This window comes from Dryobates pubescens, chromosome 15, assembly GCF_014839835.1.
Source record: "Dryobates pubescens isolate bDryPub1 chromosome 15, bDryPub1.pri, whole genome shotgun sequence".
NCBI classification, from domain to species: Eukaryota; Metazoa; Chordata; class Aves; order Piciformes; family Picidae; genus Dryobates; species Dryobates pubescens.
This window is the reverse complement of record NC_071626.1, coordinates 7,489,433-7,516,841: the sequence shown is the minus strand read 5'-3', so window position 1 is coordinate 7,516,841 and position 27,409 is coordinate 7,489,433. Positions and strand designations below refer to the sequence as shown.

The following is a 27,409-nucleotide window of genomic DNA, read 5'->3' as shown; positions in this document are numbered from 1 at the left end:
ACTGTGTTACACCCAGAATATGAATGATTCCCTTCTGCATCTCACTGGCAGCTACAGCGTGTCCCAGAACATAAGACACACTACTCCTGACTTCCCCCAAACATTAAAGACTGCTCCATCTTACCCTGGCCCGCTCCAAACTCCTTCTTTGTTCATGAAATGCAGCTGGACTTTTCAGAGCTGTTGAGAGGAAAACATTCAGAGAGTGAATTAGAATTATGGACGGTCTCCCTCGGCACATCCCTTCAGGCCAACTAAGCTAACACATACACCTCAGCAACTGCCTCCTGCATCTTTCAACACACTGCCCAGCTGGTATACAGCAATGTGAATTGGCATTCTCCATTTGACAGCACAGAAGCTGTAGGAACTGACCTGGACATTTTGTGGGCTGCTGAAGAGACTAATACAGGTACACTTCTAGCCAAACTAACTGCTGTTAACAAAGTTAGGTCCAAGAACATGAGTCAAACCAAAAGCCTTTTATGAGCTTCAACATAGAGTAAGGTATCCAGAATCCTTAGGTAAGGGAATGGCAGTGAAACACTGAAGAGACTCATGAAATGGTGGGAAGGATGGAGGAGGATTCTAATGAACTGTAAATCCTCTTTACTATCTTTTAATGTCAAAGGAAGCTGAAAGTCTTTCCTTAGTCTGCACCTGTGTTTTGTGAGCATGCAAGGGCTGGCTGCAAATTCTGCAGGTCCACAGACTTACACATTGTTCCCTGCAAGAGAAAGGATCGTGAGAACAGGAAGGCTCGGACAGGAAAGTACATCTGTCTGTTGACAGAAAACCAAGACTTGAGGAATTGACAGCAGCTCCCTGTATAACAGATCTCCTCACTCCCTCAGGCCCAGTATAAAACCATAGCCAAAATGGATCATGTTTTAAGAAACTGATCCTCTGCTGTCCAGGACCCTACTAACCCTGGAGGAATCTCTCACTCTGCCTGGCTCCTTTGGAGCACACAAAGCTCACGTCCCACAGTAAAAGCAGAGAAAGAGGGTGACAAAACTAAGTGTCACCAGCTGCTCACGGTCTTCCTGAACCCACCAGCAGGCTTGGTTTTTAAAACAATCACACTGTGGCTTGTGTTCAGACCCAGCTGGAGGGAACATAATAATCTATTTTCATATTTCTGAAATAAATTTGAAACTGCCTGATGAAGCTTTTGAATTGCCATCAAGCTAGACAGCAAAGCTAAAACCCTTCAGCTTTAAAGATAACTCGCAAGTCTTCTGAAGACAACTCTACACTCATACAGTTAGTAACTCCAAAGTACTGCATCTAGGTCCTACTTGTGCTATTTTTCACTTGAGATCAATGATTAAATATTTCTCAAGTGTAACTTCACAATGAAACCTCAGAAGACTACTGAAAAATAAAAGCCCTTGCATAAATATAATATAAGAAACAACTCCTGACACATGTGTAACTTCTGAACTCTTTCCTGTGGAATAACGTGGAACAAAGACAAAGTGCTGAGACCAACACATGTTCTGCAAAATACAGACAATCCCTCTAGGTTCACACCAGTGAGGTAAAAAGTTGAATACAGCCCACATGTCAGGAACTCTGAACACAGCAGGGCATCACAGAATCACAGAATTCTTAGGGTTGAAAGGGACCTCAAGGATCATCTAGTTCCAACCCCCCTGCCATGGGCAGGGACCCCTCACACTAGATCAGGTTGGCCAGAGCCACATCCAGCCTGGCCTTAAAAACCTCCAGGGATGAGGCTTCCACCACCTCCTTGGGCAACCTCTTCCAGTGTCTCACCACCCTCATGGGTGAAGAACTTCTTCCTAACAATAGATGGGATTCAGGCTACAGAACTGAATGAGGAATAATCTTTAGAATAAATTATCAATAACTGCAAACTGATCCTAGCCAGTGGGTACACAGACCCCCACAAGGATGGGAAAACCAGTTCCTGTTCAGAGTAAAGAGAGTTTCATACAATCTGGTTACAAAGAAGAGAAATCTCCAGAGAAAGTTACGCAAGCTGTGAAATGGGAGGGCACTGATTGCACTTTGGGATAAATGAAAGCAAGAGTGAAAAATATGCTTTTGCAATAACTGCAAAAACAGCACAAAAAGCTTCCCTGGCTAGTTGAGACACCAACTCCCATGAAGAGCAAGCCACAAATGAGATTGGGAAATACTCTTGCCAAGCTGCACGAACACTCAGTGCTTGAACTGAAATTTGGGGTTCTCTCCTTGTATGCATACCACTGAAAAGTTCAGAAATAGGAGAAATAAAGAAATCAGAAATAAAAGTTCAGGTGCACTCCAGCAAAGACACCATACAGTGTGGGCTTGGTGATCCCAAAGGTCTCTGCCAACCTCAACAGTTGTCTATAAATCAGTATAAAGATCTACCCTGGAGACAAGTGAAGCAGGTCTCATCCTCATCCCTTAAAAGCTCTCCCACCGGAATGTGCAGGCCTGGCAGTCAGTTTTGACTCTCCCCCTTCTGCCTACCTCTGCTGTCAGTAAGAGGCAGCACATGAACTTTAAATGACATTTCCCTGACCACAGCAAATGGTCAGGAAAGTCAACTGCAAGAGTTCAGCTGATGTCACAGGTAGTCCAGGGCAATTCTTGCATACAGAACAACAAAACAAGAAGAAAAGAATCCCTGAGTGGAAAAGCCCAGGCAACCTTGCCCCCAAACACCTATACATTAAATAGTAAGTAATGCAAAAGTGCTGCAGGAAGAATCTTGTAAAGAACAATTTCAGTCTCTCATGACCAGTCCTCTGGACACAAACACTGAGTCGTAGCTCTCTGGGCTGGCAACGTGACAGAGGACTTCATATTCGACCTCTGAAAATGTCAAGAGGGCACAAATCCTTCACTGCTTCCCTCAGCACTCTCGGATGGGGCTGTCAGAAGAGGAGGTGTTGTGAATTCAGAGTCCGTTTGAAATGAACCAAGCTTTGTACAGACCAGGGCTGTGGAGCTATGTCCCTTTTTCAGCTCCTACCACTGCCCTTCCTGGCCACTTGCCACTGGTATTTGCAGAACCATTCCTGCCCCCTGCACCCTTCTGGCTTGTTCACCTGAGTGCTGCTTCATCCATTCCGCTCAAAACAACCCACACTGACAAAGCTCCACTGTTCTCAGCCATATGAGCTACTCTGGCTCATTCTGGCAGTGCACACAAATGAGTGGCTTAGCTGGTAGAGCAGAAACAGTAGTATCCAGGTAGGCATGGAGCAGCACTTCTATCACTAACAGGATTCATGTCCACAGCTCTTGGTACCTGAAGCAGCAGATACAACCACAGAAAACAGGGATGAAGACATTCCAATCAGCCAATGCTTTCTCACTGCTGGGTAAAATGCACTAAACTAGCAAATACACTGAACTACTCCTTACAGTAGGGTTTGTCTAATCTGAAGAGCTCTCATTTTAGAAATGTAGTATTATTGCAGAAAAATCCCAGTGCACAGATGTCCTTCCTAGGGAAAAACCAACCCTTTCTGAAGGTCTGACTTACATTGCCCTTCCAGCAATTTATTCTCATTATTTTCTAGTTTACCTGCAGTCATTACAGAGAGCAACTTAGTTTCTTCCTGTTGCCATCTGTATATACTTGAGAACTTCAGGGTTTCCCAGTCTTCTGTTATACAAAATGACCAAAGCCTCAACCTTTGCTTAGAGATGCCATTTCTCCAGATCTTCTCTCTGTTGGACTCTCTCTCTCTGTTGGACTCCTTCCATTTGACCTGCATTTTTCTTGAAGTGTAGTGTTCAAAGTGGGGATCATATTTCAGCCTATGCTTTCCCAGCTTTTATGGAGCTAAATGGTTATTAAATAACACTTCTCATTTCTATGTCCCAGCCAGGCTGCCCTTTGTGTACATAAACGCTCCCTTGTGCTGGGCTCACAAACCATGAAAGGTCCAATCCCCTCCTGCAGAGCTGCTATCCAGCCAGTCATTCTCCATCCTCAATTCATGCCACTGACTAGCTGGGGTTTGTCCTGTATTTCTCAGCTTCTCTAAATATTGTGAGTCTCAAACCTGTCCTCCTCTCAGCCTGCAACCTGCAGGCTTAATAAATAGGACACCATTCCCTTGTTTACATCAAATGACTGAAACTCCTGAGCAGTATCAGACACCGACCTTGTCTCTCCCCACCCAAAAGCCCCCCAAAAGCTCAACACATGCTGCCAGTCTGGCACCAAGTTTGTATTCCAATACTGTCCTCTCACCAGCTGCAAACACAGATATAGGATAGGATAGGATAGGATAGGATAGGATAGGATAGGATAGGATAGGATAGGATAGGATAGGATAGGATAGGATAGGATAGGATAGGATAGGATAGGATAGACCAGACCAGACCAGACCAGACCACACCACACCACACCAGACCACACCAGACCAGACCACACCAGACCAGGTTGGAAGAGACCTTCAAGATCATTGCATCCAACCTATCATCCAACCCACCTAATCAACTAGATTTGAGAGCACCAGGTGAGCCTGTGTCACACCTTGCTAAACCCAAGAAGTGCAAACAGACAAACACTCTGACTTCCTGGGGAGACAGTTCAACACTTAGTCTGGTGGTAGGTCCAGCTTAAGTAATGACCTCCCCCGTGTCCCACACATTTCTGCCTTGCCATTAACACTCCAATGTACCACGCAGGGAGCTGTTCTTAGGGAAGTGTCTCCATAAGGCAACTCCAGCAGCTCCCCATGGCACTTGCCTCTCACCAGAAGGAGGTACAAGTTAACTCAGTTCCAATCCTTGATCTAGCTTTGCCAGCAGAACTTTGGGTGAATCCCTGGTGAGAATTGCATGCTGTCAGAGAGGAAAAACTGACAACCTACCACTTGCCAAACTACCACAGCAGTATTAGCTGTTGAGAGTTCCTGCTATACACTGTCTGCAGAAAAAAAATTCCCTTACATTTCTTTTGCAGAAGTAATTTCTGCCATGCCCAATTTCAGGGAGGTACACCTTTTGCCTGCCTTTCAGATTTTGCTTCTCCATGACATGGGGCTGGAATTTTCACTGTCAGTTACACTCTCTGCCTCTGTTCATGTACCTTGGCCTAAGACAAGGCATGTTAGCCCTCAGTTATGCTGACAAAACCGTTTGTGGCCTCGGAACACAGCTGTTTGGAAAGAGTTATTTGAACCTGGACTGGTATGCTAGTTTAGAGCACAGCTTCACAAATACTAGTGTCAGCAAAACTGAGCAAAAACTGCCTTGCCAGAGTCAGAAATGAGAGGCTGGATTTGAGGCCAGTGCTGCAGCAGAAGCCCTCGTGCTGCTGAACCACTGCTCCTACGTCTTCAGGTTGCTCTGTTTGCCTTAGGAAAACAGCCTGATGTCACAAATAGCCAAACACTAAAAATGGATAGTGACAGAATGGACAAAGGCATCACCAGCAGGGTTTGGGACTGCACAGTCCAGTCACTGAGTTGTACATACTTTTGTCCCACTTGGACAAGCCTCTGGCAGTCTGCAACATCTACAGTTAGGAGGATAAGCTTTCCCCCTCACCTTTAGATGACTGACAGCAAGAGATGCTTTTCTTACCACAGCCAGGCTGGCTAGCAAGGATCTTATGCAATTCCCACCACATACATACTGGCTTTTTAGTCTCTGTACTAGTTGTTGTGGAGCTTTTTGGTGCTTCACCACCAGAATTCCTGAAGCATTAGTATCTTTGTGGTCACACCCTTAGCTACCATAAGAAATGTTCCTGGAGATCAATGATGCAACTGTTCCGTGCCTCCACCCTGCTTCAAAGCAGTTTGCAGCTATCCATTGCAACTGTCTTTCCATCTGACCCCCTCAAGCTAAGCAGCAGCACACAGGGCTACCTACAATGATGCACACTTTATGCAAAGCAGAGATGGAGGTTGCTAATCTTCCTTTCAAAGCAATGTATCAATTCCAGTGGAACAGGGTCCAAAACTGCAAAGCACCAGTTCAGTGTTCCCTCAGTCCAAGCCACATTTTGAGGATGGCAATGTGTGAATGAAGAGAGATACTGCTGCAAAGCATCCAACTAGTGCTGCTCTGAACAGACTGAACCAATGCCCAGGAACCAACCCCAAATCTCCAATATGACAGCAGAGACCAAAAGCCAGGCAAAATGCCCTGAACATTTCTTTTTAGGGTTTACCCTGCAGTGTACAAACCCAGATTTTAGCTTTGCAAAGCTTCCAGAGATGGTCATATGCAGATCTTTCAGTTCCTGTTACCTACTGTGATAAGTAACTGGAATCAGAACCAAATTCAGTCACTCCAAGAATGAAACATAGCAGGGGAGGGAGACTGACTCAACTGCTGAGGAAAGAAAAAGGTTCCAATATCTGTATACCCTGTATTTGTTTGTGTAGCCCACAGAAGGCACCAAGGTTTGCAAGCAACCAAATAAAGGGAAGAAAGGCAAAAGGGTCTCCACATGTCCTCACAGCTCTAGGTGGGGAGGAGACTGCAAAACCTTCTGCTATCAGTAAGATCACTATTAGAAGCTATCAGATAAGGGCTGACAGGTGACATAGCACATGAGCTTTCCTTGCTTGCAGCGTCTAGCTCATCACAGACACCAAGGTGATACTGTAACTGCAAATCAGCTGGTCAGACAACATGCAGTGTTTGTAGAAAGGCAACAGCTACATTCAAAACCCTGAGCCAAGCATTCTGCTCCTGGGAGGAAGGTAAGATCTTCCCTTGCTACAACAAAGACATGCTGACTGAAGGCAGAATGGCAGAAAGGCTTCTGCTGCAGCTGTTCACCCCCGCTCCCCACCGAATTCTAGATTCTCTCTCTTGTTTACTATGCTTTCGTAAAAAAGATGAGATAAAGTGCTGCAAATAAGCTCCACGACTTCCTCTGTCGGTTCAGGGTGGGGCTCCCAGCCCACGGCATTTGGTAAGAGACACAGGACTTGAAACAGAGCAGTGCAGCTGGCACTTTGCTCCTCCCTTCATCTTCACTCCACTTCCAAGAAAGCTTTTCATGGCGTGGAAGAAAAAAAGTGTTCAAAAACTGAGCTGCACGCACAGAAGGAGCTGTTGCCTTGCTAGTGGGACAGTATCAAAGAGCAGCAAGCTTTAGAAATATGAAAAGGAGGCAGGGAACACACCAGTGAGAGAAAAGAGATCTCCCACCAGCACCACCTTCTCCTTACACAGCTCCAGGGAGTTCCACATCCAATACACAGACCTGATCATACTTTAGAACCCTTGCGGATCTCAGACTCCTGGTGTTGGTAAGAGCCCTTGGATTACGACTAAGATGTAAGTATCAAGGGAAGGATAAAAAAAGAAGCCACAACTGGTAAATTGTGACTATTCAAACTCTAAAATACAGAAACCTAGGAAGTTCAAAATTAAGATTGACCTAAAAAACCACCCCACAAGCTAAATACTTTCATGAAGGTGAGAAACACAGCTTTGGTACCCAGACAAGCACAGCTTTGGTACCCAGACAAGCACAGCTTTGGCCTTCAATGACACCCTTCAATAACAGTATCACTCTGATTAAAGAATTATGAGTACTTCTGGTCTCAAAGAGAAGGCAAGCTGGGGAAAGGTCCTTCTTCACATTGTTACTGTTGCCTGCACTACAAACACATAACAATACAGTTACAGTGCTACGGTTGCACCAAGTCTGTCCTATTGCTGGGCTATTACAATCAGAGAGAGGGCACAGAAGAAGGCAGCCAAATAAAAGCCATGCTAGCTTGATCATTTGATGAGACTCAGGCAGTTGTGGAAGCCAGAGCTGAAGAGGCCCTACCTCCCTGACACCCTACCTTACAGAGCCACCCCTTCTCTTGCATCAACACTGATGGAGTTAGCCAGCCAGCACAGCATCCTGGCTCATGGAGCTGGTTGCTCCCCAAACAAGGCTACTTTCCAGCTCCCTGAACTGGGCTTGCCCTGGTTGCATGAGCATCTGTACAGGTGGAACTGAGGGACCCTGCCTCAGCTCAGCTCTCTGTGGAGCCACACACCAGCTGACTGCTTCCAGCACCTGAACCAAGCATCACTCCAGAGCCTATACCCACAACTCACCAAACTGTGGGATCTCCCTTACAATGCAACTGAAGTCTAAGATTGTCCTTAGTTTCAACAGTGCTATAAGCCTCACACGTAGCTTTGCCACAGGAAACATGGCATTATTGACAGAAAAGACTAAGATTTTTCAAGGCACAACATGGAATTAATTTAAACTCTAGCAGTTGTGTGTAATTTCTCAGAAAGTCTGTCCTCTTTAGGAGCAAAATAGAAAGTGTCACCCATGGCAACAGTTATCAGATCTTCGGGTGACTGTGGCTACAGCTTTGTGCCAAAGAACATTTAGAGCAAATAGAGATAATGTACAACCCACTCCATCCACTGGCATTCAAATCCTGCAATGAAACATAAAGGATAAAGCTTCATTGCAATTAGGATTGTGCCACCTTCAAACTGAAGAGCAAAAGGGAAACAAGTAACTTCTACTGGAAGCCCTCTGATCCATGTATTCCTAGAGCAGACTTCATCTCTGCTTCTTGGATGGATAATTACCCTTTGCAAACTCTCCTGACAACTTTACAGAGTGCCCAAGCTGGAGGAGGCGTGGGGTCGTGAGAAGAAAAAAGAGAGACCATTCCCAGCCAGCAAGTGAGAATGAAACCAAGACAACTGTGGGAACATGAAGGGAAGAAAGCTGTATTACATAGCAGATTTTGCTCCTCTGAATTATTATGTTTCTCTTGCAACTGGCAGAGTTACATCTTTTATCATTGCAGGGATCAAGGACTAAAAGCAGCCTACCAAATCCTTGCTTCCCTTTTCCTCTTCAGTTTGGAGGTGGGAAACAACACATTCCCATTATTAACACAGTGAACTTTCTTACTCCAACCATGTCTTATTAACCAAGAGGATATGAACACTTGGAAAACAAACACAGACATTCATCTAAAAACATAAGCAAACCAGGTGCAGTTATTTGGCCCCCGACAACGAGGCGCTCAGCTTAAATGTACAGACTCCTCCTCCACACAATGCCTTAAGGCTTCAAAATCATGCTTCAAGAGATCAGAGAACCAGCAAACAATTCCTGGGAGACAACTTGCAGGGGGATGATCAAATTAAAATCAAATTTCTGTGCTACCTGCCATGAACCAAAAAGAAACCCCAACAGTCAAAACCCAACAACCAGCTGCAAGTGTCCTCTGCAGGTTTTGTCTGGTTGAGGATACCTGCTCGGTGTTCCAGCCTTACTCTCAGACCATGGTACCAAGTGTATCAAAAGCCTTGCTGCAATCTCTGTATTTGAAGTCCCATGCTGTAGACAATGAACCAGGATACAAGCAAGGTTTCAGAAGTGAAATGAAGTATTAAAAAAGAAAAGAAAAGCTTTTATTATTTTTAGCTCTTCAATGAGTTTATAGGTTTGGCAATTTTATTAAACAAGTTTGGGAGTAAGAATATTTGCAGCCAGTAAGCTTGTCATTAACTCCTTATCCTAAATGAAAGTAGATTCAGCTTGTTTTGTAGAAAACAAGTTATGAAGTGGTCACCAATAAGCAGAATAGCAGACACTAGATGGCAGGGAAGTAGAAATTTCTCCTTTTGTTTTGGTGCTATAAATATATTCCCACAAGAACTAAAGGGAATGTCACTGCAAGACCTGGTCTGTAAAGCAGCAAGAGAATGACAGGACATGTTCTGCAGCAGAGATGGTAGAGCAGGCAGAGCTTTCTCAAGGTGCTCAAGCAGTTGCTTTATCTGCAGTTCAACTATAACACACAACAGTCTTGAAATATTGACTGTGTAGCCACCCCTGCAGCACTTCCAAATCAGTGAAACTCCACACCGGCCTAGCAGTTCACCCTCTGTCCTACCTGTTATGTAGGAGATAAAACATTGTTATGACATTCAGAACTGTATCTGCAGTCATCAGCACGACTGCAGGACAGCTCCTGCCACAAAAATACTGCACATGGAGGTAACTCAAAGGACAAGTCTCCTTCAACTTCCACACCATACACAGTATTGACAAGTTGCAGGTTTATGATGGCAGCTTCCTAAGAAAATATAGACATGAAAAAGTGATTAACTACAGAGCTATGGAACTGAGTTTGAAGTGCAGAATTTTCATCAACCTTTTTTTTTTTCAGTTGAGAAGTGGTTAGACTATCAGGTAAAGGCTAAAGCACAAGTGTGGATCTGTATGGCCAAATTCTGGGGTTGAGCTGTTGAAATTTAGAGACGTGGTGAACTTCAGAGACTGCCAGGTGGGAAGCATTTTGCTTCCTGGAATTAACACCTCAAAGATCCTTGGTTTCCCATCAGGGTAGCTGCACTGGGAGACCAGTTACAAGTTTTGCCTAGGTGATGATCAACACTGCTGTGCCACAGCATAACCTGTGTTGTGTCTCCTTAAATCCCTAAGCACCCCCAGTAAACAGTAACTCTTTTAGAATTAAACCTCATTGACTCTAAGCAATGTCTCACAGCCCAAAAAAGGCAAGTACTGTATTTTAGTTTTAAAACAAATATTGAACTTTCTCCATTAGCCTTATGGCCTAATAATAATAATAATAATAATAATAATAATAATTGCAGCTAGTGGTATGAGAGGCACAAGAAGATATTAGTCAGAGATATTAAGATATTAAAATACAGAGTGCCTACAGGGGAAGTTTAGGCTTGAGGTGAGGAGAAAGTCCTTCCCAGAAAGAGTAACTGGCCATTGGAATGTGCTGCCCAGGGAGGTGGTGGAGTCACCATCTCTGGAGGTGTTCAAAAAAGGATTGGATGTGGCACTTGAAGCTGTGGTTTAGTTATCAGGAGGTGTTAGGTATTAGGTAATAGGTTGGACTTGATGATCTCTGAGGTCTTTTCCAACCAGGTTGGTTCTATGATTCTACGTTGCAATTGAGCTATGGCTCCCCTCCTGCAGTCCAGAGATAAAATATACTCCCCTTGGGAGAGTTTGAAACCCAGCAGCACAAATCTTGTATTCTGAAATACTTTCAAGCAACTAACTAGCAGAAAACTGCATCAGAGTGATGGTAATACAGACCTACAGCATGGCAACACCCCAGCACCTGTGAAAACAGTCACATCAGAAAAGCAACACAGACTGCATCCTCTTAGGATTCTCTATGCATCTGTGTGTCCTGCACACACTGCGTCCTGGAACGCAAACATAAAGGCAGAATACTTGGATGGGGGCACAAAAACCCTGGCAAACATCAGATACACTGGAGTGAAAAAGAAGCCCCTGCAAATCCTCAGCCTGGGCTGCAGCCACACTCCTAGCTTTCAGTCTGGACAATGCCCTTTTTCAAAGGCTGTTTTGTGTCATCTTTCAGCTATTCACAAAGCAGCACCACAGAGCAATACAAGGCACATTCCCAGGAATTATCTTCTGCTTCTGTTTCTCCTGCTTAGGTGAATCTGATGGTCACAGCAACGGCCTCCTTGCAGGACAGGGCCACACGACAACCTTGTCTGCTTGCCCATATTTTGTGTTTGCAGCCAGAAGCCAAAGATCACAATCCTGATGGATAAAACAACAGGTCTGTGAAGCTTTAGACCTTGCAAAAGAGAGAAAGCACAACATATTTTGCAAAGCAGAGTGTTGCCACATTTGCCAAATGTCTTTCCCCTGAAAGTTTTTCCTGTTTTCCACATCTTCCTGTGCAGATGCACACTAGCTCCTGTTATAAAAACTCAAGGGTGAAAACCTGGGTGTTTAATACTCCCCCAAAAGAACTTACAATAGCTATAACCTTTAGATTTGACACTCCAAGAACTGAGAGCATCTGACTGCTCTTTTATAGCATGGCAGAGTTCAAAGAGTTGAGCACAGACAGCAGATTTTGCTTAGCTTGCATTTCATGAGGCTGTGAAGATGAAACTCACCTCTGCATAGCTATAAAAAAAATGCAAATAGCAAAACAGCTTCTCTGTTTAAACTATCAGAAAATAGGCCAAAACCTGAATAAGTAGGAAAACTCAGATCTGGTTTCTAGACACAGCCCTTCTAGCTCAGGTACACCAGATGCTGATGACTTGCTTCTCACCGCTTTCGTACGGGCAGTTGAGAACTCTAATCTTCAGCTAATGAATCCTGCTACTAGGAAAAGGTTATGCAAAGTGATAACAGAAAAGCAAGAAGAATTAATGAAGCACAAATCCCAATTACTCCAAATCCTCTGTCACTGCTTATAAATGCTTTATTTCTTACTAGAGTGCACTTATCTTTCAGTGAAGCACAGCTCCCTGGTAGGTGACTGGAGGGTTGGAAAGGTTATTCAAGTAAGATTTAGTGTACTTGGTAAGAAAATGCTGAAACATTTGCCTTTGCTCTCCCATGTAAACACAATTCCATGTGGGAATGAAGTAAGCAAGTTCCATTTCTGTTGTGAACAAGCAAAGCAGGCATAGTGTGACTAACTCTCACTTTGATGTGACACAGATGTGTCTTCTCCCACTTCTCAGATTTGCAGTGCCCCAAACCCTTGTGTTGAGGGAAGCCTGAAACAGAATTTCTCTTTTAGGGCACCAAACTGAATCTGAACGCCATGGAAGACTTATACTGCAGTCAGGAGAACCAAAGCTACCAAAATGAGTTTGCACACTAAATAGCTTTTACTATAAAGCAAAAACTTTTACTTCTCTCACACCTGGTTCATGGATTTTTGCATGTCAGTTTGGCTTCAAGATCCAGGGACCAATCTGTTCTGTCTAATAAACATGCAGGAGTGCACAGCATAATCCTGTGCAGACTCCCCTAGGTGATCCTGCTCTTGTTAGGGGCATTGGACCCAATAGTCTCTGGAGGTCCCTTCCAACTTCTAATGTACTGTGATAGCAAGAAACAGCTGATGTTGAGGAACTGGCATCCACACTCCACACATAAAGGTGAAACAGGAAGTGTAGTGCCAGACAAGTTGTACTCTGGTCTCATGGAATGAACATAAAGTGCAGGCAGACTATTCTCAAGTTTACTTACAACCCATTTTAATCCAGCTCTGAAACTTCATTCCATGGTGCTAAGCAAGGTACAGTAGGCAGGTGCAATCAGGAGCTTCACTTCAAAAGCACCTTCTTGACACAAGCTATAATGCTAATGTAGATACAACAGCAACTACCACAATTCTTTCAAGAATGTTATGGCTCCTCAGATGGAAAATAAGGACTCCAAGCCAGTCAGCATTTCACATGGAAAGAGCACTCCAGCTCACTTAATTCAGGACCAAACCACCCTCTGGATTCCTGCTTCGGTATTTCTTGTTCAACCATCATTAAAAAAAGGCTGGTTGGAGCTTGGTTCCTGACTAACAAACTCAGAAGGGAGACATGAGTCCCAGTATAGCCATGCTTAGTAGATGACAGGGAAACAAGCCAAGTACCTAAATGTTTTCACAGACAGGGGTACAGGGCAGAGGGGTGGAAGAATACAGGATACCTGCATAGTCCCAGTAGTAAGTAAAAATGTGTATTCTGAACTGCTGGAAGTAGAAGCAAAGCTGGCATGGCTCTGAGACACGTTCAGGAGGAATATTGTCCCTACTCGTCCTCCATACCTCTTGGGTTAAGAATAGGACTTTAATTTGAAGTATCACAATTTATCTCACAGCTGATGATCTCACTAAAAATGGCCCAGGCAAATGATGTTTCAAGCATTTCCTTATGTGTGGTTATTCCCAGCTGGCAGGTAAGGGTAAATGATACCATGACTTGGATGGAATCAATTTCAAATGATGTTTAGAACAGGTCTGCTAAAGAGGCTTTTCTCCATTGCAGAAAGAACCTTTGCACATGTCCCCAGTATTTTCACAATGATATTTCACTGAGCATTCTTCTTTGGTCTGCCACAAAACTCATATGTAACAGACACAAATGAAGCAATAAAAGGCACAAGTCTGAAAAGACTACTTATTTAAGCTATATTTTAAGCAAATTTAAGACTAATTACTCTGGGTGCCTTACTTGAATTACTTGCAAGGGCCTCCTTTTCAAAGGGCCCACAAAACAGACCCCTCTCAGGAATCACAAGTCTGGCCAGCTACACTTTGAAGAAAGCCAGTGCTGAACATAAGTTAATACAGGATTTGCATACATATCCACCTGAAGGAGGAGACCACAAAGAAGCCAGGAACATTTTCTTCTGGGAAGCATTAGTAAATGCTGAGACACTAGTCTGTCATCCAAAAGCAAGTAAGTGTATTCTGGAGAAGCACATATATAAGTCCCCCAGGTAAAAGTAAGAAGACAGGCATGATGTACCATATCCAGACAGGACAGTCTTTCCTTTTTGGGGTAACAGAATTTTAAGTAGGGGTCCCAGAGACATCTTGAGCATGACATTACCTTCCAGCAAGCCACTTCAGCTGACAGAGTGCTGCTGATAGGTCTTCATTCAGAGAGAGCTAACTGCCTAACCTTACACCTTTAGTATAAAGTGTAAGTCACATCACTGTGTCATATTACAGTGTGCACTCCAGAAATAGAAGGAATGAGAAACTGCTCATTACTACAGTGTCTTCAAGTAAGGCTTGTGAAATAGGGAAAGGGAAAAGGTTTTGAAAGAAGAAAACACATACCTGATCTACTGCCTTTCACTAAAGCTGATAAATGAAACTGAGAGGCCCTCAAGAATAAAACATGCTCTTGGGTCTTGCTTCGAGTTGTTACCTAGAATTCATCTAGTTCATGATAAAACTATTGGTCAGATATCTTGCTGCATTTTGGGGAGAAGGAAGTGAACACAACAAAAAAAATACCTTCTCCAACACTAACCTGACAGTGAATTCACTAGAGCTTGGGATTCGGGTATATCCTGTGTGTTACACCTAGAAGAGTACAAGCTCTCCTGACCAACAGATTTTGCCTTCCCCTGGTGGAAGGAGAATGACTGATGCCCACAGGGCTCTTTCTAGCTACGTTTTCTAGCTGCAAACATGAAACAGGGCTCCTTGTTGGCTAACATGTATGTACTGCTTGTTGTCAGTGGGTTCTTGGAACATGCACATACAAAGTTCCAACTGCCCCAGAGGTCTGGGGAGCTGACAAACAAGAACAGAAACAGCAGAGGCAGGAAGCCTGTTAAAAGAGCGATTACCAGCATGCATGAATTATATAAAGCACTTCCAACATAGGATGCTCTCCTGAAAATTCTGGTGCACTGTGATCAAATACAAACATTGGTTTGGAGCAGAGTTATGCTTGGAGCCACTGCTCCCTTCCTCAGCATCAGAGGTGGCCCCGTACCTCGCGTACCAACACTTCAGAAGAGCCAAGCTGGGTGGGACAGGGTGGGGCTCTCATATATGATGTTTTTCACGCAGAAACGAAGAATCTGATCTTTCAAACCCTGTGTGAAACCATTCTCCACCCAAAACCATGCATAAAACCACCAAGACAAAGAGTTGGTGCAATACTTACGCGGCATGATCCCTTGGCTCACCAGCTCCTCCCGTGTGCGTCGCTGCTGGAGCTTCAACTGCAGCACTGCACGACAGCAGAGAGAGGGAAGAGAAGGAAGCCCATCAGTGCAAGAAACATTTTCAAATTCATGGTATATTCTTCTTCATGTGCCAAGGCACTAGCAAGGAGCAGAACTAAAAAGATCCCCCTCCCACCCTGCCCCACTGCCAATTGCAGAAGTGGCCCTCAGCAGTCAGGTTTCCGTATTGCGCTGCGGGCGGCAGGGAGAGGAAGTTGCACAGGGTCTTGGCAGGGTGATAAAAATCCGCAACGCCAGGCCTCTTTCTCAATTCTTTCTAGAGCATCAACTTCTTTCCAAACCATTAATATTAAAAAACAAACAAAGAGAAACACCAGCTGACAGTCCTCCAATAAACACAGAGTGACATCCCAGCTGCTAATGACTCCCGAAAGCTCTAATTACCATCTGCAGATTAAACTGATATGACAAAATTGTTGGTCATTACTCTAAATTACAAGGCTGGTTTCCCTCCCCAACCCAGAAATTCACCTTCACAAAAGTGAAATACCATGGTTGTAGCCACAAGTGTCCTTGTTCCAGAGCAAAAGGAAGGAACCCCTTATCACTAGAATTTTTCCTGTTTATTTTAGCATAACACAACACACACTTGACCCTGTGAAATGCAGTTCCATAGTTTTGTTAGCAATGCAAATCCCTGGACTAGTCATAATTTCAACACAGCAGATTATGACAGCAGTTTCTCTTTAATTTATACAATCAAAGCAACACTCTAGAGATTATTCTTGGACAAAGCTTCCATATGAAAGGGTCTTTCCAAAACCGGAGAAAAAAAGCCACATACATGTGTGTACACCCCCCACACACACACAACCTGAGCCAGCATCCACAGATACTGAATCCCATTTGCAATCAAGCCCAACCTTCTAAGTATACTAATCATAAAATACTACTAAATTAATGGCATGGCATCTTTCCTCTTTTCATTTTCATTTCTTCATCAAGCTTATGTCTGATGCACAGTCCGCACAGGAGAAGTCCACACAAATGTAGTGGAACCATGAGAGATCAATCTCATGATAACTCTCATGCTTCCTTTCCAAGTACTTTGTTTGTCCAACACCTTCATTTCACACATTATATCCAAATGTATACTGTACAATCCCTGAAGTAGATATGAAAAAAAATTAAGGAGAAGATGCCACTCCATCTACTTACACACACCATCACATTTTACCTGTTTCTTTCAACCTCCTATTTGCAGTTTGCATTTGACTAGAATACATCATCTGGTCTTCATGTGAAGTTAACAAGAAATCCACCTCTTCCTTGGTTGCCTGTACAGTGGCTCATCACCCTCACTTAAATGCACACTTACATTTCTGCTTGGATTTGTCTACTGCCCACTTTCATTGTCTCTTGATGTATCCTTCTTTGACAGTAAGAATGTATTTCCTACCTGTATTTCCTACCCATATTTCCTTCAGCGCCCACAGTGTGCAACCGAGTTCTCTCTCTTCTGGCTGTTAAGGCAAGCTAGGATTTCTTAATATATTCAACCGGGGCAGAAAACTACTTCCTTCAGTATGGGGAATAGAGAGGAGGGTGTACAGACAACAATGCTAATTCTGCATGGGATCAGCCAAGAGCCAGAGCAAGGAGGAGGGAACACAGAGGGGAAGGAACAGGGCCTTCATTTGGCTGTGAAACTGCAAACAGAAGTGATAGTCCCAGACTCTTCCTCCCACCGAGCCTGCAATCGCACGCCTACTTCTGTGCTAGCATGAGGGCTAATTCAGCCTCCTGACTGACCTATTCACAGAGCTCTTCATTTACTGGGTTCATTCTGAGGTGATCAAAACATTAATCAGGGAATGACACATCTACATGAGCACTTGAACTAACAGCTTGCTGCCACAGAATCAAATCGCTCGCTCCCCGCACTGTCTTTCATGTTCCCCTAACTTGTGGCCAGAATCTCTGACAGATTCATAGAATGGTTTGGGTTGGATGGGATCCTAAAGATCACCTAGTTCCAACTCCCCTGCCATGGGCAGGAACACCTTCCACTAGACAACACTGCTCAACGCCTCATCCAGCCTGGCCTTGAACACCTCCAGGGAGGGGGCATCCATGACCTCCATGGACAACCTGTTCCAGTGTCTCACCACCCTCACTGTGAAGAATTTCTTCTTAATATCCTGCCTAAATCTGCTCTCCTCAAGCTGCAACCCATTCCCTCTTGTTCTATTACTACAAATCCTTGTGAAAAGTCCTTTCCTGGCTTTCCTGTAGCCCCCTTTCAGGTACTGGAAGGTGGCTATAAGGTCTCCCCAGAGACATGCCAGAGACCACAACCCATCCAAAGCAGGGAATAGTTTTCTGGCTCAGTGAGCTGAAAGGAACACTCTACAGCCAGGTATTTGCTAACACTAACATAAGGTGGGAGTGAGACTTCATCCCTCCAGCAGCAGTGTGCCACTAAGTACCTGTTAGGTAACGGCACATTAAGTGTCTCACTGTATGGCATTATTTCCACTAGTGAGCCATTCAGGGACTCATTTCCATACCTTAAATTAGCACATCTCACTAAATATATACAGACAAGGCACAGAAGAGCTGCAGCATCAGGTTCATCTCACCAGCTTTAAGTGCAGATAATCTCATTATTACTCATGTCTTCCCATTTGCACATCTAGCTGTGCATGCCAGCCCTTTTTGCCACGTTGCTATTTACATGCTAGGACCATCCAACTTTCCTCCCATTTCCAACTACACCTACTAGTTACTTTTCACATCCCAGAGTAAGGGGTTTTCAGTTAAAAGCTTCCCCACACAGGTGTGGCTGGCATTTTTGCTCCTTGGTGCACAACTGCCCTCCCCTGTCTCCTAAATGATCCTCACCTGTTTGCCCAAATGCTCTAACCCACTTTTTTTTAATGCCATTATTTATGCCTCTGCTTAGTCTTTGCTCCATCCACAGTGCATGGAACAATCTAGCATTTGTTTCCAGACTGCACCGGGCTGATCCCAACTGGAAAAGCTTTCCTACTTTATTTGATTGTGGTCAATACTTAATCCACTTAAGCAGCAGTACTTCATTACATTCAAAGATACTTTTGAAAACCAAAATATACCTACTCAGGCTACTCCGTCAAAGTTGCTACAGAAGTCTGTTACACCCAGACAAACCCCTTAGCAACCAAATTTTGTGTATCCAAATGACAAAGCACATTGGAGCAGACCTGTTTCCACAAACTGAAAAGCTGACTAGCACGACTCTACTGCTGTTCTTATCCCACCTAAATTCTCTATCACATTTTCCATAGCCTTTTCCCAAGACCTTACACCAGTTTAGCTGCCCTTTGCTCACTTGCTCTGTTTCAGTAGTGGTGCAATGTGTTACTGGCTTTTTGCTCCTCTGAAGTCTCCCTGCTCTTCCCAGACTTATTAGACATCAGTCTCAGATGGGCAGCAAAAGACTTCACCAAATGACTTAAAATTCCCTTCCTGACTTCAGCTTCCCTCATGGATTTTCTAACTATATCTTATTTCTGTATCAGTTACAATCTACTACCCTTTTTCTCTACCCACTACATGCTCTTTTTTTTTTTATTTTTAAACATTATGTCCCTTCCCTGCAAGAAACTGGCAACTGTCAAGAGGCCTAAACTGGAGAGGAGGAAAAGGGTAATTTTCAGAATACCTTTAATATGCACTGACTAATTCCCTAGGATTTATCATAGTATCAGTCAGGGTTGGAAGGGATCACAAGGATCATCTAGTTCCACCCCCCCTGCCATGGGCAGGGACACCCCACACTAGATCAGGCTGGCCAGAGCCTCATCCAGCCTGGGCTTAAACACCTCCAGGGATGGGGCCTCAACCACCTCCCTGGACAACCCATTCCAGGGCTTCACCACACTCATGGTGAAGAACTTCCTCCTCACCTCCAGCCTGAATCTCCCCACCTCCAGCTTCATTCCATTCCCCCTAGTCCTATCACTACCTGACATCCTGAGAAGTCCCTCCCCAGCCTTCTTGGAGGCCCCCTTCAGATACTGGAAGGCCACAATTAGGTCACCTCAGAGCCTTCTCTTCTCCAGACTGAACAGCCCCAACTCAGTCATGGAATCATGGAATCATAGAATCATAGAATCAATAAGGTTGGAAAAGACCTCAAAGATCATCAAGTCCAACCTGTCACCAAACACCTCATGACTACTAAACCATAGCACCAAGTGCCACCTCCAATCCCCTCTTGAACACCTCCAGGGATGGTGACTCCACCACTTCCCTGGGCAGCACATTCCAACAACTAACAACTCTCTCTGTGAAGAACTTTCTCCTCACCTCAAGCCTGAACTTCCCCTGGTGCAGCTTGAGACTGTGTCCTCTTGTTCTGGTGCTGGCTGCCTGGGAGAAAAGCCCAGTCCCCTCCTGGCTACAACCTCCCTTCAGATAGCTGTAGACAGCAATAAGGTCTCCCCTGAGCCTCCTCTTCTCCAGGCTAAACAACTCCAACTCCCTCAGCCTCTTGTCACAGGGCTTGTGCTCAAGGCCTCTCCCCAGCCTCATTGCCCTTCTCTGGACTCATTCAACTTACTGACATTTGTGGTGGTGTTTGGTAATTATCTGTTTGGATTTAGTGGTCCAAAACAACAACTCCTTCAGTGTGTCCTCAGAGGAGAGGAGCTCCAGCCCTCTGATCATCCTCATGGCCCTTCTCTGGATACCTTCCAGCATGTCTGTACTCCTGGGTTACCCAAGAGATCACAGTATCACCAAGGTTGGAAGAGACCTCGAAGACAATCAAGTCCAACCTGTCACCATGTCCATATCCCTCTTGCAACAGGGGCTCCAGAACTGGACACAGTATAAATGTGTATACACACATATTGAGCACAACTTATAACCAGCAGATAATGCACTCTTTTTTTTTTCTCTTTCTTTTCAAAGACAGCTTATTTTTGTGGCAGGGAGGAGAGCAACAAGGATTACTTCGCTCCTAAATCCATTTTGGCTCAGATAAGTACTTGGAGTTCCCAATGCGATTTCATATATTTAGGAGATCACCTGTTTACATCTGCAAGTGTGTGAATCCTATATATAGATTAACAGATGTCCCAAGAGCCAATCCAACCCTGCTGTACATGGAGCTCAGCCAAAGGGCTAGAATGACCAGAGAAATGCAGAGTTACTCAAAGATAGACTTGGAGGGTAAGTCTCTTGCTCACAAACCAACAATCTTCTGTTTCCTCCGTCCCTGTAGTTAAACTTCAAATTAATTTTCAATTTAAACATGAATTAGGTCAGACAAAGGAGAGTATCTACCTGCTGGCTTAAAAATAAGCTCCATGCTGGTACCCTTCTACTCACCTCTTTCACTTAACTTGTGTCACAGTCTGTGCAACGTTCTGTGGGCTTTGTGTGTCTGTCTGATTTTCCCAGTCAAAACTGGGTATGATTTATTTATTCCAACAGCACTCAAAATTCTGAAATGCAGATAAAGTTTGAGCAAGGCTTTTATATCTCTCATGAGTTGCTCCAAGAATTAATAAACCATTGCAGAGAAATATGGGAACTGGCACACAGGACTGCTGCCAGCTGTTTAAGAGGAGAGGTAGAGACGAAATGAGGGGGGAGCGCACCAAGAGAAAAACAACGCTGCAATACAGCTGCTACCAACAGTTACACTGCCAGTGAAATGCAGCAAGTCATGACTATTTTTTGTTCATCTTAACATAAAACTGCCTCAACAGGGAACCCACTGGCATATTCCAAGCCCCGAGCTTACTTCTGCCTACTCGTGGCTGGTGGCAGCTTAAAGCAGTACAGAGGCTGCCTCTTAATGTACAGAGGCTGCCCCTCTATGGACCTTTTCAGGCCAGTTACAGCTCTAGTTGTACTAGAGGGGTGCATCAGTAGTAGAGGCAGTAGCAAGAAGAGATATTTATGATGAGCTAAGTTGTTCTTTGCAGCTCATCATCTAAATCTGCAACAGCAGATGCCTGCCCTTACACCCCTGAAAGCCCTTCTATTTCTAAACCACAATTCCTGTTTAACAGTGTGACTAGAACTACTACAGAAACCAGACTGCAGTCTGCAACTCAGGAGATAGAAAAAAAATCATCTCATCTCAGAGCCTATGTCACATACCAGGATGGGTTTACAACAACACATCAAAAATTATTCTGCATTTCCTGTTTTTTAGAAAACTAGTGAAGGCAAGCACACAGCTCCCAACTGCAGCCTGTGGCGAGGCCCTGTGCTGCTCTGTTCAACACAGACTGAGTGCCAAGGGGACTCTTTGTTCACACTTCTACAAAATCTTTTCTTCTCAAGGCTACCCAACCAAGGCAATGATTAAGCAGAGCCATATTGTGGATTACAACAGGGACAGAAGGAGCAGCAGTGCAGAACAGGAAGGGAAAAAGGCTGCTATAGCCAGACAAAATCCCACAGAGGGGCTGAGGGAGGCACAACTCCCTGGAACTTGGCCTGGATGCTCATGCAAAAACAGGAGAGTGCAAGCCATAAAACACATATTAACTAGATAGGCTGTATGCTCACAGATGTGAGTTATTCATTTTGTACATTCAGTGAAAGCAGTCTGCCTGACAGAAAAAACTCATCCTTGCAACCCGATCAATAAGCCATGTGCTTAGAAAGAGAAACTACTGAAGAACAAGTGAAATTAGCCTAACTTCATTATCTAGGCTGAGGAAACTGCAAGCGTAAGTAAAAGCAGTAAAAAGCAAACTGTGCACTTTAATGCTCCTGAGGGTTCAGGGTCATTTACTCTTCAGGCTGTAGAGCAGCTCTGCACACCCCATCTGAAAGTTACAGCACCCACTTGGCTCACAGCAAAGCACTAATACAGTGTGAGCTGGGATGGCAACCTGCCAGTTGGATCATCAGCACCAAAACCTTTCAGCAGCAATGAAGATTTTTAGGAGGGTGTTCACTGCCCTAGGACTGAGTAGGTCTGACTGGGTTTAGTTTGTGAGGGTCTGAGACCACAGCCTAAGGAACCATGGCACTAGGCCACCATTTGCAGCCCACATCTATTTTTCAGTTTTTCAGTACAGAGTATGTAACACCATGAGATTAAACCAACAGCCTGTGTGCGACCACCTTCATTATGATATGCAACCATAAGAGATTGTCACAGAATGCCTGGTTGGAAAGGACCCCAAGGATCATCCGGGCTAACCTTTCCAGGTGACAGTGTAGTTTAAATGAGATGGTCCACCACCCTGTCAGGCTGAGTCTTAAAACCGTCCAGTGTAGGAGAATCCACTACTTCCCTTAAGAGATTATTCCAATGTCTACCTGTTCTCATGGCGAAACATTTTCTCTGATGGCATGGGATATTTGCTGAACAGAATCACCACAGATGTTCCTGCAGAATTAGGTCCTCTGTCTTAAACATCACAATGCCACGTATCCACTGCTTTGAAAGGTGAAGCCACCTTTCCACTTACCACTTGACCACCAGAAGCCCTTTTCATTCACTGAGAAGGTAATATTTTTCCTAGTTTCTCATTAAATAGTCCTATCTGACCAGGTGCCAATGCCAAATTCAGCTTTGGAATACGCAACACACCAGCTGCAGTTTTCAGTGAAGGTTATACCTTTGTAACTGAATTCAGTCCCTTGGAAATGTGGCAAGAAAATCTTGCCCTGGCACCAAAAACCTGAGCTTTTAGCAGCTGTGCCTGCTTACAAAACAAATGTTGGCTCACACCAGCTCTTTCATCCATCTACAAGAAGCTAGAGTACATGCTGGCTCACACACCAGCAACAGCAGCATCTGCTACGCTCTGGTTGCAACACCTTTCTAATGCAGAAGCAGCAAGGGGCGGTCAGTATTACCAAATGTTTTACAGTGTCCACAAGAAGCTGTAAGAAAACCCCCAGGTGTGATAGTTTGTAATCAATGAGTGAGTATACAATGGTCAAAATTAATTTTGACAAGAACTCAAATTGCTGAGACAGACACCTTTTTTCCCTCACCCCTACAGCAGCATGGTTTTGGTGCTGTAGACAACATCCCCTCCACATCACATAGAATGTGCTAGAATGGGGGTTACCAGCAAAGAAAAGCCAACTTTGGGGGCCTTTTTTAAAGGCAATTTTCTGAGCCTAACAGCACTTTAATCCACTAGCTGCTGATGGGGAATACATGCTGGCTTTGCATTTAAGCAGACTGTGCAGTTAATAGAGAAGCATTTAAGTGAAGCAGACTGTAAATGACACCCAAACTGCAGGGATTATGTGACAGTTTGCTACCCTGGGAAGGGGATGCCAAGAATTCATGTCCCTCTGTGGGGTGAAGGAGAAGCAGCAGATACACACACCATTGATCCTCACAGTCTGCAAGGAACCACTCTTGTAGGGAATTGAAGGCATACAGTTCTATTTAACTTGATGCACTTTAAAGAATAGCTTGGAGCAAGCCTGGGCAGAGGGACAGTTAAGCAGAAGTTTCTTTCTTTACTATTTGTGGCTATCTCCCATTCCACTACCCCTTTTCTCCCCTGCAGCAACAATGTCTGCTATTAAAATGCAGGCAGTTTCCTCAGCTCTTCCTTAGCAACCATACTATGGCAAAAATGAAATTTGGGAGGATAAAGAATAGAAAGAGAATTTGTTTTGGTCCCTTAAACTGTTACAAGACCCTTTCATACTAGAGGCAAAAGCCACTCTTTTATATTCCTGCTATATATTTGTATAGGCTTTTTGTGAGAAGCAGGATTGAGATCATTCTTCCTACAGCCAAAGAGGAGGCTTGAAGCAGATCTGAACAGGAAACAAAACCAGGATCAGGAACAGTTCCCTGTTGCAGGCCACATGAGTGATGAAAGTGGGTTTCTCAGCAGCATTGCAGAAATCAGCATGTTTGGCCACAAAGCACTTGGATGGGCAGGTGTGTCAGATCAGCCTGGGGAACACTTATGGACTCCTTCCTTACCCAGCTGGGCTGGCCAGCAGAGATGATTGTAGGCACGAAGCCAACAGAAGGTTTAACCAAGAAAGCCATACAGCTGCTTCAAAGGCAGTATAGAGGACTTGAAACTTTTTCCATGGCCACCTTTTCCTTCTTATCCTCTTAGTAAGCTTTTGAGAACAAGAGTACAATTCTACCTCTGTCAAGTGATTCTTTAAAAACCAGAACAGATCCTTCACCTGCAAAGCAACAACTTCCAAACCATTTCACAGCAGATGTGCTAGTAATAACTTTAGAACATAATGTGGGTCACATAACACTAGGGATGCTTTATTCCATCCAGCACTTCCAAAAGCCCTCAGGCCCTCAAATGCCCAGCAGCTGAGAAGTACAGAAAAAGAAGCAACTCATCATTTAAGAACACAAAAAGAGGAGGAAGAGAGAAAATTAGCTGACTCTCAACCTGAGGACAAGAAGGGCTTGTTTCTAGATGAAATCACACTCTTCAAAGCTTCTACAGCTCAAAATGTTCTTGGTCATATAAAATCAGCATGACATGCAGCTTACACATCCCTGCTGAAGCACTGCATTCATTCGTATAGCTGTTTTCCAGAAGACCACTTGTGGCAACTAGAAAGGTTAAAACAAAACCCCACAACCCAGGTACAGGACAATAGTCCCTTCTTGTACTGTTGGATGAGAAACAAGAAGTAAGGATAATATAAAAAAATGTTTTCAAAGGATGATGAACTACTTCCCTGTCCTATCTGTTAATGAGTTGGTGTTAGGAGGCATTAAAGAGTTCCCTCAGTGGAGACAGACAGATTCTTTGATATGGTTCATTTAGCAAAATTAAAGATTCCAACCTACAGAAGAAACTGGTCTCCAAAGAGTATGGAATCAGAAGCAAAGACAAAAGCAAAAGCACAAGGCTCTATTTCCATGTTCACATACTACCACAAGGCTAACACCATGAACACAGAACAAGTGACTTCTGCAGGTCATTTCTGAGGCTTCATATCAAATTTGATACAATATGGAAATCATTAAGTCATGTTACTTAAGAACTGTATGTAGAAGATAAAGCCACCATTTACAGCAATTTTAGTTTTGTTAGGATATAAGGTCACAAAACAAACAAAAGCAGTAGCATGGTCCAAGTATCATGACATAATCATGAATGATGTTGATACATCATGGCGTTCACCTGGACCCCACTTCTTCAGCTTGTCCAGGTCCCTGGGGGATGACATCTCACCTATCTGGCTTATTGACTGCACCACTCAGCTTGGTGTCATCTGCAAACTTCCTGAGTGTGCACTTGATCTCACTGTCTGTGTCACTGGTGAAGATATTAAACAGGACTGGTCCCAGTATGGACCCCTGAGGGGCATCACTTGTCACCCATCTCCATCTAGACATGGATCACTACCCCTCCGGATATGACCATCCTTATCGACCAAACAGTCCACCCATCTAATCCATATCTCTCCATCTCAGAGAGAAAGACATTGTGAGGGACCATGTCAGAGGCCTTGCAGAAGTCCAGACAGATGACATCCTTGCAAGCCTTTCCCTTGCCCACCGACGTAGTCACTCCATCATAGGAAGCCACTTAGGTTGGTCAGGCAAGACTTGCCCCTAGTAAAGCCATACTGTCTGTGCCAAATCACCTCCTTGTCCTCCATGCACCTTATCAGAGCTTGTAGGAGGTTCCATGTTCTTCCAAGACACAGAGGTGAGACTGACAGGTTGATAGTTCCCAGAGTTCTCCTTTCTACCCTTTTTAAAAATGGGTGTAATGTTTCCCTTCTTCCAGTCACCAGGGACTTCACCTGACTGCCAGGACTTTTCATGGAGAGTGGCTTGGCAACTCCATCAGTCAGTTCCCTCAGGACTCTGGAATGCATCTCATCAGGTCCCATAGACTTGTGTATGTTCTGGCTCTTCGAGTGGTCACGAACCTTGCCTTTACTTACAGTGACAGGGATTTTGTCCCCCTGGTCCCCATGTAACCTCTAGAAGGGACAGAATAGTTACTCCTATCAGTGGTTCTCAAAGGCTCAAGCCAGCATCTGCATTCTGGGCTGTTAAAATGTGCAGATAGAAGAGGAAGACCCAGTTCACAGTCTAGAATTTACTGTCTCAGTTCTCAATATTGCACACAATTTTCTTTCATGAGTGCTACTCATGTATGTGACTCTAAATATATGCTAATGATTCCTGCCAGCAAAGTTATGCTAAGTTTTGTGGGGTTCTTTTAATGTTTATTTAAAACAAAGACTAGCAGTTGCTCTGCATTTTACACCATTTGCTTTCCCCCATGATTTAACTCCTGCCATTTCCATGAAACATCTATAATTTAGGGGGATTTAATGCCATTTAGTCATTGCTGTTCTGTCAATGCCAGCTTTGACTTCTTTAATACTAACACTTCAAGATCAGAGAAATGTATTACTAGCATCACTTGTGTTTCTCTTCAACTCTCAGGAGCCCACTTTTATCATAGAATCTTGGTACACCCAGTAGTCCATTTTGGCACTTGCTGAAACTGTGATAATAGGACTTTAAGAAATTAACCTAAAATACATGTAAGCTGGTATATTCAGTAAGATACTCAACATGTGAAAATGTGCAACATGCCTGTTAACAGGAAAAGTTGGTTTGCTCTCTGTGCAAGGGACTGATTCTTGTAAAATCACTTTGTCCCAGTAATTCTGGTTAGGTGAAAACTAAGCATGTGAATAACTAGGCATATAGCCACATCTGGCTACCCTGCATGATAGAACAGAATAGCATAGAATAGAATTAACCAGGTTGGAAGAGACCTTTAAGATCATCAAGTCCAACCTATCATCCAACACTATCTAATCAACTAAACCATGGCACTGAGCACCCCATCCAGTCTCTTCTTGTAACAAAATAGCTACATGGAAATGTCAACCTCAAATTGACACACCAGTATCGTAAGGCAGTAAAGATTATGTGCAATCAGTGCTTGT

At 44.1% G+C, this 27,409-nt stretch overlaps 1 protein-coding gene across 2 annotated transcripts in view; it reads right to left on the bottom strand.

Annotated features, from left to right (window-relative positions):
• The window catches only part of MRTFA (myocardin related transcription factor A), a 96,919-nt gene that overhangs the window by 11,420 nt on the left and 58,090 nt on the right, over positions 1-27,409 (bottom strand). For both annotated transcript variants that reach the window (XM_054168191.1, XM_054168192.1), the window contains 2 exons: positions 15,433-15,498; positions 125-180 (listed from right to left, as the gene is read on the bottom strand). In XM_054168191.1, the coding sequence (XP_054024166.1) occupies positions 125-180; positions 15,433-15,498 (122 nt within the window). The remainder of the gene's footprint in view (positions 1-124; positions 181-15,432; positions 15,499-27,409) is intronic.